The 12868-nt window shown below is 53.5% G+C and overlaps 1 protein-coding gene across 10 annotated transcripts in view; it reads left to right on the forward strand.

The window, feature by feature from the left end:
- The window catches only part of LRSAM1 (leucine rich repeat and sterile alpha motif containing 1), a 33127-nt gene that overhangs the window by 14457 nt on the left and 5802 nt on the right, over positions 1-12868 (forward strand). For 9 of the 10 annotated variants that reach the window (XM_043469613.1, XM_043469617.1, XM_043469621.1 and 6 more), the window contains 8 exons: positions 304-443; positions 1734-1778; positions 3640-3710; positions 6265-6364; positions 7663-7750; positions 8740-8814; positions 10349-10429; positions 11821-11916. In XM_043469613.1, coding sequence (XP_043325548.1) covers positions 304-443; positions 1734-1778; positions 3640-3710; positions 6265-6364; positions 7663-7750; positions 8740-8814; positions 10349-10429; positions 11821-11916 — 696 coding nt within the window. The remainder of the gene's footprint in view (positions 1-303; positions 444-1733; positions 1779-3639; positions 3711-6264; positions 6365-7662; positions 7751-8739; positions 8815-10348; positions 10430-11820; positions 11917-12868) is intronic. The other variant, XM_043469618.1, reaches the window with a different exon arrangement.

Here is a 12868-nt window from a genome sequence, read left to right on the forward strand (position 1 = left end):
GGGGCCTCCTGACTCAGGCTGTGGTCCCTCTGATGTGGGAAGGCAGTGGGGGTGACCTCTCTCAGGCCCACCCTCCAGGACACAGGGTTGGGGAGGAGTCATCCATACAGATCAGCTAGTCCAGGCTCTTCCCATATGTGGACACCCTCAGGCCTAGCAAGGGGAGGACTTGGTCCAAAGACAATACAGAGCTGGCAAGGCAGAGGAAACCTGGTCTCCTCGTCTCAGGCCTGGGCCCCTGGCTGCTCTGCGGTGCCTGGAGGGGTCCCAGCAGACCCCAGACCTCTGCTTGTCCTGCCGCAGGAGCAGTCCCGGCTGGAGCAGGGCCTGAGCGAGCACCAGCGCTTCCTGGACGCAGAGCGTCGGCGGCTGCAGGAGCAACTGAAGCAGACAGAGCAGAGCATCTCCAGCCGGATCCAGAAGCTCCTGCAGGAGAACCGGAGGTCAGGCTCCCGCCTCCCCGGTCCTCAGACCCAGAAACCTCATCCAGAAGCTCCTGCAGGAGAACCGGAGGTCAGGCTCCCGCCTCCCCGGTCCTCAGACCCAGAAGCCTCATCCAGAAGCTCCTGCAGGAGAACCGGAGGTCAGGGTCCCACCTCCCCGGTCCTCAGACCCAGAAACCTCATCCAGAAGCTCCTGCAGGAGAACTGGAGGTCAGGCTCCCGTCTCCCCGGCCCTCAGACCCAGAGGCCTCCCTCAGCGTGATGCCCACACTGGGCTCAATCTCTCTCTCACCATCTCTGATTCTACCCAAGGTCTCGGTGCTGCATTTGGCACTGACTTTAAGAGAACCTGGTTTCCCCGATGACTCAGCGGGTAAAGAATCCACCTGCAGTGCCAGAGACACGGGAAATGCGGGTTTGATCCCTGGGTTGGGAAGATACCCTGGGGGAGGAAATGGTAACCCACTCCAGTATTCTTGCCTGGAGAATTCCATAGACAGTGGACCCTGATGGGCTACAGTCCATGGGTCACAAAGAGTTGGACAGGACTGAGCAACTAACACACTTAAAAGAATCTGATCCAGGGATGACAAGGTCTGCCTCTTGTTTGGGGGCTGCTACTGATTGGATCTTTGCCTCCCAAGTTTTCCATCTGTAAAGTGAGTGGGTTTAACAAGTTAAAATCACATCCTGCTCTAATATTTTGGCTTTCCAGTCACCTGTCACTCTGAGGTCAGCCATTCGCCTTATGGTGAGATTTGCCGTAACAAATTCTGTCCAAGGCAAGAGCTGCAGGGAGCAAGTTCCGATGGGGGAAAGCAGGCTGGATAGAGGTCTCAAGAAGCCTGAGAAAGTTTAACTGGGGGTCTCTTGGGGAAAGATTCCAGAAACAGGCTCTGCCACACGTCCTGCTGCTTCCAGCCTTCTGTCCACTGTCCTCCAAGTCCTCCTCCTCCCTCGCCTGCAGTTGAGTGCCAGAGGGAGCCGGCTGGCCTGCCACGTGCAGTGTGCCCACCCCCGGCGGCACCCAGGAAACTGCCCTCTGTCGGCTGCCGCTTACGTGTGAAGCACTTTATGTCTGTTTTCTCGTTCACACTTTACCAATACTCCATGAAGCTTTACAAAATTTTTCTTCCCATTTCACAGATGAGAAGCTGGGATTCGGAGTGGTTGAGGAATTGGCCTGAGAACACAGAGCCCCTAAGTGGCCGGTTCGCAAGCCCCCCCTCAGCAGTTCTGTTGGAAACAGACCCACCAGTGACTGCCGGCTTTTCACGGTTTCCTTCACAGGCAAAAGAAAAGTTCCGAGATTCTGAAGTCTCTGGAAAACGAAAGGTCAGTGTTTTGCTCTAGCACATTCTCAATGACTGCCTGCCTTCCTGCGGGTGAGCAGACCTGGGGAGAGAAGGTCTCATGATTCTCGAAGGTTATGTCAGAAAGATTTCCTAGACCTGTGAGGAGATGCAGGCTCCCTTGGTGGCCCAGATGGTAAAGAATCTGCCTGCAATGCGAAGACCCACAGGTTTGATCCCTGGGTCAGGAAGATCCCCTGGAGAAGGGCATGGCAACTTCCTTCAGTATTCTTGCCTAGAGGATCCCATGAACAGAGGAGCCTGAGAGGCTGCAGTCCCTGGGGTCACAAAGAGTCTGCCCAGCTGGTGACTAACACTTTCACTTTATCATGAGGAGATTCACCCCCTTACCGAGTTTTGAATTAAAAAGAATCGCTGCCTTCAAGTTTGTTAAAACATACCGTCCTGAGAAAAGTTCAGACATGAATAAAAATTTAAGTGTATTAATGTCCAATTGTATTTCTAGTGTAAGTAGTTAGAAAAGAAATTTCTGGATAAGAAAAATTTGTTTACATGAATTATGTACAGAGGAGTAATCTGTAAGCATTAAATGTCTTATAGAAGAATATTCCTTGTTAAGGAAAACACTATATTGCTAGGTGGAAAAATGGTATCTACAGTGTATCATTTCTTAGAGACAACCTACTTGTATCTATGTTCAGAAAGTAGAAGGACCCACCCCGAATGTTTACACTGAATATCTTTGAGTGGTGGGAATTGGAGGTGGTGATCTCTGTTTCATTCCCTTTGTGTTTTCTGCACTTCCAAATCGGCTGTGTTAAGGTGCCCACCTTAGTCATTAGAAAAGGTGATAGGTGGGGAGGCCTCACCCCCCACTCCCTGGGGGTGTTCGCATGAGTCCCTCCTGGTTCTCAGGGACCCCCGAGTGTTAGTGTGGACCTGGCTGCTGCCCTTGGGGAGCCTCCCTTCCCATGGGCCCAGCCTTCCTGGCTCCTGACTGCCTGGGCAGGCCTCCTGCAGGGGGGCTCACATGGGGTTGCAGGGTTAGCCCCACCACCCTGCCCGTTTCAGCTGGGGGCTGTGGCAGCTGGGGGTGGTCAAGGCTGAACCAAGCTGTGGCTGGCAGCATCGACTATTGAGCACACTGAGCCAGTGCCCTCTGGGCTGGGCCTGGGCTCTAGGGATGCAGCAGGGGTGGTCTTCCCTTGAGCGGCCTGTGGGCCTGGGCTGAGTGCTCAGGTGATTCATGCTGCTTCTGATGCAAGAAACGTAAAGGAGGTTGTCCGCCCCTCAACCACTGCGCCAGTCTGGTGTGTGTGTATGGGAGGTGGGGAATAGGTGTACACACAAGCAACGTGCACACACGTGCATTATTTGTAATAACTATATCTATATAATTATATCGTAATTTACGTAGTTAGCCCTCTGAACATTTAAGTGGCTTCCGGTGTTTTTTAATTACAAACAATATGACAGTAAACATCTTCTATATATACCCTTAGGGACTTGGGTGAACGTTTTAGAAGGAAATATTGGAAGAACACTTAGCTAGGTATACTTTTTTTGTCATTAGCGGTATTAAGAATCTTTCCACATGTTCCTTTTTTTTTTTTTAAGGTCACTTTTATTTAAGCATCAGTGAATTGGCTGTTTGCATCCTTGGCCTGTTTTTCTAAAGGAATGTTCATCTTTTTATGCCACAAGCTCTTAACTGTAAAAGTTAACAGGGCCCCAGGGGAGGTGCGTAATGCCACAGGCATATCAGAGGGCATGTCCAGCTTGGTACATAAGGGAGGACTTCTTGAAGGAGGTGGTGGTCGTCTGGTGAGATCTCCTATTGGAAATGTTACACTTGCTCAGCATGTGGGTCACTTTCTTTCTAGAATAAGAATGGAACGGTTGATGTCCATAACGCAGGAGGAGGCGGAGAGCCTGCGGCGCCGTGAGATCGCCTGTGAGTCTCGGGGTCGGGCGGAGCCCTGGGAGCAGAAGGGACAGCCATCCCAGCCCCCTGTTGGTCACACTTAGGGAGTGCTGGGGGGTTGCCCCTCAAGACGGTCCCTCAAATCCTGTCGTGGAGTATGGGCTCTGGGGTCAGGCTGGACTTGGATTAAAAAAAATCCCAGCTCAGGCTTCATATGACCTAAGGGACATAACTGATCCCTGACTTTTCCGAGCCTCAGTTTTCACATCTGTAAAATGGGGGGGAGGTAATAACCTGCCTCGTCGGGTCATTACGAGGGTGTCCAATACTATCATGCTGGCACAGGGCGAGCATTTCATGAACCGTGGCTGTCGGGGCTGCTCTCTTGGAGAGCTGCGGTAGCTCCTCTCGTGCTCCTGGAGCTCGCCTTCCTGCTGCTCCCTGCGGGGCCCCAGGGTGCCTCACTGTCCGCACAACTGAGGGCAGTGGACACCACGCCGCTCTTCAGAGCCTGAGTGATGGGAGGGGATGTTCTGTGCACCTTTAGCCCAGGTTCACTGTGTACCCGGCGGCGGCCAGCATGTCCCGTACACCGGCTCATCCCAGTCCTGCCCCGTGAGGGGTCACATCATTAATTTCCGAATTTGAAGGTCACTGTTGTCCACCATTTATAAAGAGAAGCCTTGTGTTTGTATTGCCAGATGGATGTTTATCAAATAGCTGATTGGAAACAGGCTTAGTATTAGGGGGCTTTTGTTTTCACCTTTTCAAACTTCCCTATTGCTTAGCTTTAAAAAAAAAAAAAAAAGGCGTGTATTATTTTTATAACTGAAAAACATCAAGAAAAGTAATGAAAAGGTAATAACCCAGAGTGGTGGAGGTGGAGGGTATATGGTGTCAGGCTGTCCTGTGTGCTGCCAGAGGGAGTATGAATCAGCTGGATCTTTCTGGCAGGCAGAAAGGGTAACTCGTGTATATATTATTCATGACCTTAAACCTGTGCACTTCTAAGAGTTATTCTAGGAAGTGCTCAAATAGTGAGATGTGCACAAAGATATTTGAGCAGGGATCTTTGTAGAAGCACCATTTGATAATCACAAGAAGACTCTGGATGCACTGAAACGAAGGATTATTTTAAAACTTCAGTCATCCATGGGCTTCCCTTGAGGCTCAGCTGGTAAAGAATCCGCCTGCAATGCGGGAGACCTAGGTTTGATCCCCAGGTTGGGAAGATCCCCTGGAGAAGGGAAAGGCTACCCACTCCAGTATTTTGGCCTGGAAAATTCCATGGACTGTATAGTCCATGGGTCACAAAATGTTGGACAGGATCGAGCAACTTTCACTTGCACCTTTCAGCCATTCATGCACCATAGCGCTCTGTAGCTGATAACATGGCCGTGTTGATATAGGGGTACATTCATGAAAGGTGAGAAAGGAGGTATATTTAATGTGATAAGCATTTTAATTTTCTTGTATTATGGTGAAATATACAAAGCATAAAACTTACCATTGTAACCACTTGTAAATGAATAGTTCTGTGGCATTGATGGTTCTGATGGTGCATTATTCACCATCACCACCATCAGAACCTTTTCATCATCCCAAAGTGAAACTGCATACCTACTAAATAGGAACTCCCCATTACCCTCTTCCCCAGACCCTGTAGAATCACCATTCTACTTTCAGTCTACTTTCTGTCTCTGTGAATTTGACTGCTCTCGGGACCACGTGTAAGTGGAATCATACAGTGTTTGTCCTTTTGTGATTAGTTTCTTTCACGTAATGTCCTCAGAGTTCATCTGTGTTGTAGCTTATGTCAGAATTTCCTTCCTTTTTAAGACTGAAATATTACAATGTATGGGTAGACCACATTTTAAAAAATTTTATTTATGGCCGTGCTGGGTCTTGGTTGCTGCAAGGTCATCTTTCTAGTTGTGGCAAGTAAGGGCTGCTCTCTAGTAGCGGTGCACGGGCTTCTCACTGCGGTGACCTCTCTTGTTGCTGAGCATGAGCTCTAGGTGTTGCAGGCTCGGTAATTGTGGCACACGGGCTTAGTTGCTTATGACGTGTGGGATTCTCCTGGACCAGAGCTCGAACCTGTGTCCCCTGCTTTGGTAGGTGAATTCTTAACCACTGGACCAACAGGGAAGTCCCTAGATCATGTTTTGTTTATTCATTTGTCTATCAATAGGCACTTGGGCTGTTCCCACCTTTTTTTTTTGCCTGATGTGATCAATGTTGCTATGAACATGGGTATACAAATATTCAGGTCCCTGCTTTTAATTCTTTCATTTAAATTTTTTAAAATCCATCAATATACATTAAAAATTGACCAGAAGATGATATATCAAAATGTAATATTTCTGGGTGACAAGATTGTAGAAGATTGTGCGTGTGTGTGTTCAGTCTCTTACAACTCATCAACCTTCTAAACTGAAGTTACTTCTATAATTAAAAAAAAGATTTTTTTCCAAGGGTGACCATAAGGTGGGTGACCACGTGACCCCATAGGCCATCAGGAGCGGCTGCTCAGCCCTGCCCCCCACTGCGCCCCCCCCCCCCCGCCCCCAACGTGTTTCTCCAGCTGCCATGCAGCAGATGCTGACCGAAAGCTGTAAGAGCCGGCTCGTCCAGATGGCCTACGAGTCTCAGAGGCAGAACTTGGTCCAGCAGGCTTGTTCCAGGTAAGATGAGGAAGGGGCTTCCCGCATGAGGAAGTTGGGAGAGCTGGCTCAGAGCTGTGGAGTGAGCGTTGGCACAGGAATCCCCTGCCATGTGTGGGCCACCCCACCCCCGGCCAGGTCCTCAGGAATAAGTGACTGCTGGTCTTTGTGGCTTTTCTCGCTGGACCCTAAGGAAGCAGAACCAGCCAGTCGCAGAGCTTAGGGTTTGACCCAGGCAGTGTGCTCTTAATTGTGGCGACTCATTCTCCCAGGTCACAGGTCAGGAGTGGGGTGCCCTCGAGGGTATCGTGAGGGGGTCGTCTCATGCTGACGGCCACTCTGGGCCTGGCCCTCCAAGTTCACCCCAGTGCCATGGTTGTGTCTGGAGGAGCTGCGGTGCCCAGCAGGTGAGCAAAGTGCCTTCGAGGCTGAGGAGCCCCAGACAGGACAGGCCAGCAGCTATGACCACTCTGGTGTCTCTCCTCCCACTGGGCGGCCCCGGTGCCCCTGGAGCATGCCAGCCTCCCCCGTGTCCCTGCAGAGTCAGGTGTCTCCCACCTGACGGGTGGTGTGACCTTGTTTTTAGGAGCGCGGGCACTCGGGGCAGACCTGTGGAGTCACATCCCGCTTCTATTTCTTAACTGAGACGTCTTGGGCAAGTTATTTTCTCTCCCTCAGCCTTGATTTTCTTATCAGTAAAATGGGGATTAATGACAATATCTACTCCTAGAGTTACCGGAGGACTTGATAGGCCTTAGTGATCATAATGTCAACACATGAGGGTTCAATAGATAGCAGCTGTTATCATGACACAAACTGAAAACCTAGATTGTACCTAAATAACAGACATATTAAAGTGACAGGGTTTGGATTTTTGTGACACTAGACTTGTTCTAGGGGGATGAGGGCAGGTCCATGGCCAGGCTGAGAAACACTGGGTTGGAGGGTGAGATGTTAGTGCCAGGAAGGACAACTTTCTCTTGGCCTAAGGGGCTCACCTGAGAGGTCATAAGTTCCCTGTCGATGGAGGGTGGGTGGGCAGAGGCAGGCCACCACTTCAGGGGGTTGTCATAGAGAGGATTCCCAGAGATCACCTCCCCAGCTCCAGAGACACAGACTCCGCCACCGCCATGCCAGGGCTGTGGGATTCAGACAAAACTCCCATGTCCACCCAGCCCAGGACATGTCCCCCAGCGGGTGGTCCATAAGCCTTGTTAAGTGAATAAATGGTTTATCTCCATCTCCTCCAAGGTGCCTGGCACATAGTATGTGCTCAGGAAATGTTCAGAGAGTGAGTGAATTTGCTGTCTTTCTGGCAGCATGGCTGACATGGATGAGCGGTTCCAGCAGATTCTTTCGTGGCAACAGATGGATCAGAACAAAGCCATCAGCCAGATCCTGCAGGAGGTGAGCCCTTGCCCAGGGCGTGGGGAGGGGGCACAGGGAGGGCGCAGGGAGCCGAGAGCGGGGCGGCTCAACACCACGTGGAGGCGCTGTTCTGGAGAGCGTAAGAACCAAGATGCTCAGAGAGTTTAGAAATGCACAGACCGTCAGGATGAGGGGCAGAGACAGGGCTCTCTGGGTGGTGGTTTCCGCTCGCTGAAGTCAGGAGAGGTTTCCTTCCCGGGCACCCCCTCCCCTTGCTGTGTGGGGCTCCCTCGCGAGGACCTGGTGGCAGTGCCCGCCCCCACCCGCCCCGCAGAGTTGGAACGAGCCCCCGACTTCTCCCTTCCAGTCCCGCCACCCTTTATCTGCTCTCCCTTGGGCTTGGTGGGCGCACAGCAGGTGCTACTGTGTGGACCAGCCCAGGAAGGACCCCTCTTGATTTCCTCCTTCCTCTGTCCAAATTGTTCAAGTCCCAGGTTTCCCCATGGAAACAGAGTCCCCCCGTCAGGGTCCCCCACCTTCTTCTTTCTCCCTCTGTGACATCATCCTCCCATCACAGGCCCATCGCTCCCTTTCCTTCCTCCCCAACTCCGATCTCTCTCTTCTTCCCCCCCAACGATGCTGTGGACTTAGTCCTTGCAAGATTGTCGAGGAAAAGGCTGTATTTCTCAGAGAGGATGTCAGGCCTTGGGGTTAAGATGAGGCTCCAAGCTGGACAGACTTGCGTGCTAGTGCCAGCCAGTTCACTTTCCCAAACCTCACTTTCCCCATCTGTGAAATGGGGCAGTGAAGGCACCTCCCCCCACCCCCGTCCTCGGTCATTCCACGCACACCACTGGGAGAGCCCTGAGCACATGGCCAGCAGGTAGTAAGTGCTTAATAAGTATTATTTTTTAAAAAATTAAGTGAGCTGAAAAGTTGTTGTCTAAGAAATGGAAAAGGCGTAGGTTAGGGTGTCTTTGAGGCAGGTTGTGTTTGGGCCCCCTGAGCGGCCATGCTGTCTGTCACAGAGCGCGATGCAGAAGGCAGCCTTCGAGGCTCTCCAGGTGAAGAAGGACCTGATGCATCGGCAGATCCGAAAGCAGGTGAGCATGGCCCTGTCCCCCAGGCCCGCCCTGTGGGCTTTCAGAGGCCGCAGTTAAGGTCTGAGTCCTGGCTCCTCCAGGCCAGGCTGACAGGAGGTCTCCCCAGTACCTCCCTCCCCTCACAGAGCCTCACGGGGTGTCACCTGCTCGGGGCATCACCTGCTCAGGGTGCTGGAGGTGCCTGGGACAGCACTGTGGGTGCTGGCCGGTGGGACCTGTGCCCACCACTTGTCACGATGCCCAGGGCTGAGGTAGGGAGGCCCTGATCACTGGGCAGCCCCGCACTGACCAACCCCAGGCAGGACCCCTCAGCTGGCTCGAACCGCAGCGTCCTGTGGCCCGGATGGAGGAGCTGGGGCAGGTGACGCCCCACCTGGGCGGGCGGAGCCTGGGGCGTGCTCTCGCGTGGCCTCCGCTGCTGACCCCCGGGTGACCTTGGGTGAGCCTTGGCCCAGCAGGGCTCTGTCTGGCTCGCTGTATTCCCTGAGCAGCGGCAGGGTGGCTGGAGACAAGCGAGCTTTCAGGCTGTGGGACGCACGTCACTTCGTATTCAGCACACTTTCAATTCCACATTTTGCATGGTTTTTTTTTTTCCTTCTCCTTTTTCTTCTTTTCTCTTTTGGCCAAAACCAACTTACCTTTTTATTTCTCCTTTAATTTCAACCCCACATTGCCGGACATGAATCTCATTCCTCTGACCAGGGGTTGGTGGGGTCATGGGGCAAAGGTCACAGGGTCATAGGCACAGAGTGGAGAAGTCACTGGTTGTGGGGGTCTGACCCCCAGGACTAAAAGCCCCCAGTCACACCCTGGAGGTATGTGGTGACCCCCTAGACGTTCTCACTGTGGGTGGTTCTGACCCACCAGGCCAGCTGTTCCCCTGGAGACCACAAGCAGGGACACCTCGAGGAAAAGGCACACTCATTTACCTGCTGTGTGTCCTTGGGCAAGTTACTTAATATCTCTGAGCCTCAGTTTCCTCGTCTGTGAAATGGAGACAGTAATACCTCCAACAGCAGAGGAGAAGCGATGGAAAAGACGCGTAAAAAGTGCATAGCACAGTCCTGGCGTGTGCCGTCTGAATAAACGTCAGTGACTAGGTTATTGTAACTGTAATTCAGTTCCTTCCGTTACCTTCTGCTCCCCTCTGTGTGCAGCTGTCTAGAGGAAGCAAGAGAACTGAACCGGCAAGAGGCTCTGAGAATTCCATATCTGTTCTTCACTCTGGCCCACACCTTGAAGGAAGCCCCTTCATCCCATGCACCTTGATGGGCACCCCCTCTGGGCCAGCCCTGTGCCCGGCTTTTGATCAGCAGTTCTGGCCAGGACAAGCACTCAGGCCCTTGAGATAACGAATTCTGTTTAAAGCCCCGCTGATAAGGTTTACCAGGTTCTCAGTCCCCTTCATTCCAGAGCCTCCCCCGAGCACCCACAGAAAGGATTCTTAGGTCCACTTGGCCATCCAGGAGCAGCAGCGCAGGGTTGAACCGTGGTTAATGTGAATTAAAAAACCCCTGTCTCGTCTTCTGTTTAGATTAAGTTAATAGAAACTGAGTTATTGCAGCTGACACAGCTGGAGTTAAAGAGGAAATCCCTGGACACAGAGGCACTGCAGGTATGTTTAGGGCTCCCTGGTCTGCCCTGTCCCCCCACTCTACCCCCACTGATGAGACCTCCCGCTGGTGCCCCCACCCCTCTCAGCTGCCCTCCTGCAGACAAGGCGGTGATGCTGGAGGATGCTGCGACCCCAGAAGGCTCATGGGGGCCCAGCGCAGGCCCAGGTTAGGGGTGGGTCAACCTGTTGCTAGGCAGGAAGGTCAGAGGAAGGAGGGTTTCATTGCCAAGGCTCACCAGGCTGCATTTCCATCTCCGTGTTGTCTTTGTTTTAGAGCCGGGTCACTGTTGAGCTCCCTGCCTCTCTTAAGCCATGCTTCTGGGGCACTGGTTCTCACGGCTAACACCCCCAAGGGGACAGCATTCTTGGTAATCCCAGGATGTCTGGAGGAGAGGGCATAGCGGGGACCATGTCACTCCCTGCAGGCAGTTCCTCTGATCTCTGGCCCTTGCTGTGTGCCCTGGGCCTGGAGGGGCAGAGGGACGGCCCTTTCCCTATTCTATGCCTTGGTCTCCCCAGTCGCTCACAGAGGGTCTGGGTCCACGGTGTGAGAGGGCCTGTGCCCCGTACCAGGGTTTCAAGCAGAGCCTTCTGTCTGTCCCCGTCCCTGTGTCTGTCCTCAGCAGACAAGTCTTTGTTTATCCTGTGGGCTTCTCAATGTAGAAGAGAGCTAGGGTCTGGAGTCCTGGTCACAGCTCTGCCACTGTGTGACCTTAGGCAGGTTGCTTCCCCTCCCCGGGCCTCCAGGTTGCCCCTGCATAAAATAGAAGGAGTCTTCTAGACCCACCCTGTGTCATGGGGCCATCGGAGATCAGTGGGACAGGCCTCAGCCATGCAGAGGTTAGGGGCGCTCAACGCCCAACATAGGCACCCACCAAGCACGGTGGTTATCTCCTACCTGTTGGAGCTGTGGGGCTCCCATTTTTGGGGTCTCCATGGGATATTCCAAGAGGAGTGGAACGTGGACACAGACAGGGCTCTCTGGGGTGTGCCCATTCCGCCATGCTGGCTGGCGTGGGTCCCTCACCCCTCTCTCTTGCCCTTTGCTTCTGCCCAGGTGCTCTGTCGTCAGTGAGCCCGAAGTCAGGGTCCCTGCTGCTTGTCATTCCCTTTGTTTGATGTTTCTCATCACTGCACTGTCATTGGTCACTAGATCCCATGCCCGGCCTTAACCCCCTGCCGAAGGGAGGTGCAGGCTGGGGAGAAGGGCACCTCCACTCTCTCCCCCCGGTCCTCAGCCAGAGATCAGAGACAGAGCCTTGATGGGGGTCAGGCCCACCGCGGCCCCCAGCTGAGAACCAGTTGGTGGGGTGTCCTGCTGCCGCGCCGTGGGGACCTCGGGGGCCGGGGTGCCGTGAGCTCCCAGCACTGGCCATGGTCTTGTATCACAGGAGATGATCTCGGAGCAACGCTGGGCCCTGAGCTCACTGCTCCAGCAGCTGCTCAAGGAGAAGATGCAGCGAGAAGAGGAGCTCCGGGAGATCCTGGTACGTGCGGCATCCACGTGGTGTGTGGGGTTGCTTTACATCCGTGCTTGTGCGTCCACACTGTGCGCCGGTTGCTTTCTCTCTGCACTCGCGCTGTTCTTAGACCCACGTCATACGCCGGATTGCTTTCCCTCCGAGCTCACTGTTCTTAGAAACACTTCATTATCCTAGACATCCCCTGAGCTCCACCGTAGGCTGCGCCCTGTGCCAGGAACAGACAACAGTGAGGCCAGTCTCTCCCCAAGCCCCGCATGAGCCCGGGTGGTACATTTGTGCCATTGGGCACAGGCCACGTTAACATGTGCTGTGCGGGGCCAGACTTGTGGCCAGGCTGCTGCCCGCAGGGACCTTGGGGACTCGCTGTCCACCCCAGCAGGACATGACCATCAGGGCCACAGGCTCCTGAAGGGAGGAGTCCAGAGTGTCCACAGTCCAGAGAGGGCCAGGCCAGTCACTTAGCCAGGTCCAAGAGGGACCACCCAGGGGGCTGGGGGACACCCAGGTTGCAGTCCCAAAGCCCAGCGTGCAGCCACTGTCCTGGCTGGGCAGCTTGGTGGCTCAGAGCATAGGCTCCAAACCCTGGGCTGAATCTGGCTCTGACTCGGGGCGGCGCTTGGATCTTGGGCAGCCTGCTCATCAATCTACCAGTCGCTCAGTCTCCTCACCTGTGATGTCGAGATTGCCTCCCAGAGTTGTGAGAACTGAGTAAAATGGCATCTCGCAGCAGGCAGCACAGACTGGCGTGAAGCACCCTGACGTTACTGCTGCCATGACAGGACGTGCCATATGTTCACTGCTCCATCCCTAGCAGCTAGAATGGTGCCTGGCCCAGAACAACGCTCGGGTTGTTTGTTGAGTGACGGGACGGAGGAATCAGTGTGAAAATAGCTGACTTCCTCGTGTATTTGTCTCTATGCCCAAGTCCTGTGTGGGCACGCCTGTCTACTGTTCT

The sequence above is a fragment of the Cervus canadensis genome, chromosome 5 (genome assembly GCF_019320065.1).
Source record: "Cervus canadensis isolate Bull #8, Minnesota chromosome 5, ASM1932006v1, whole genome shotgun sequence".
Classification (NCBI taxonomy): Eukaryota; Metazoa; Chordata; class Mammalia; order Artiodactyla; family Cervidae; genus Cervus; species Cervus canadensis.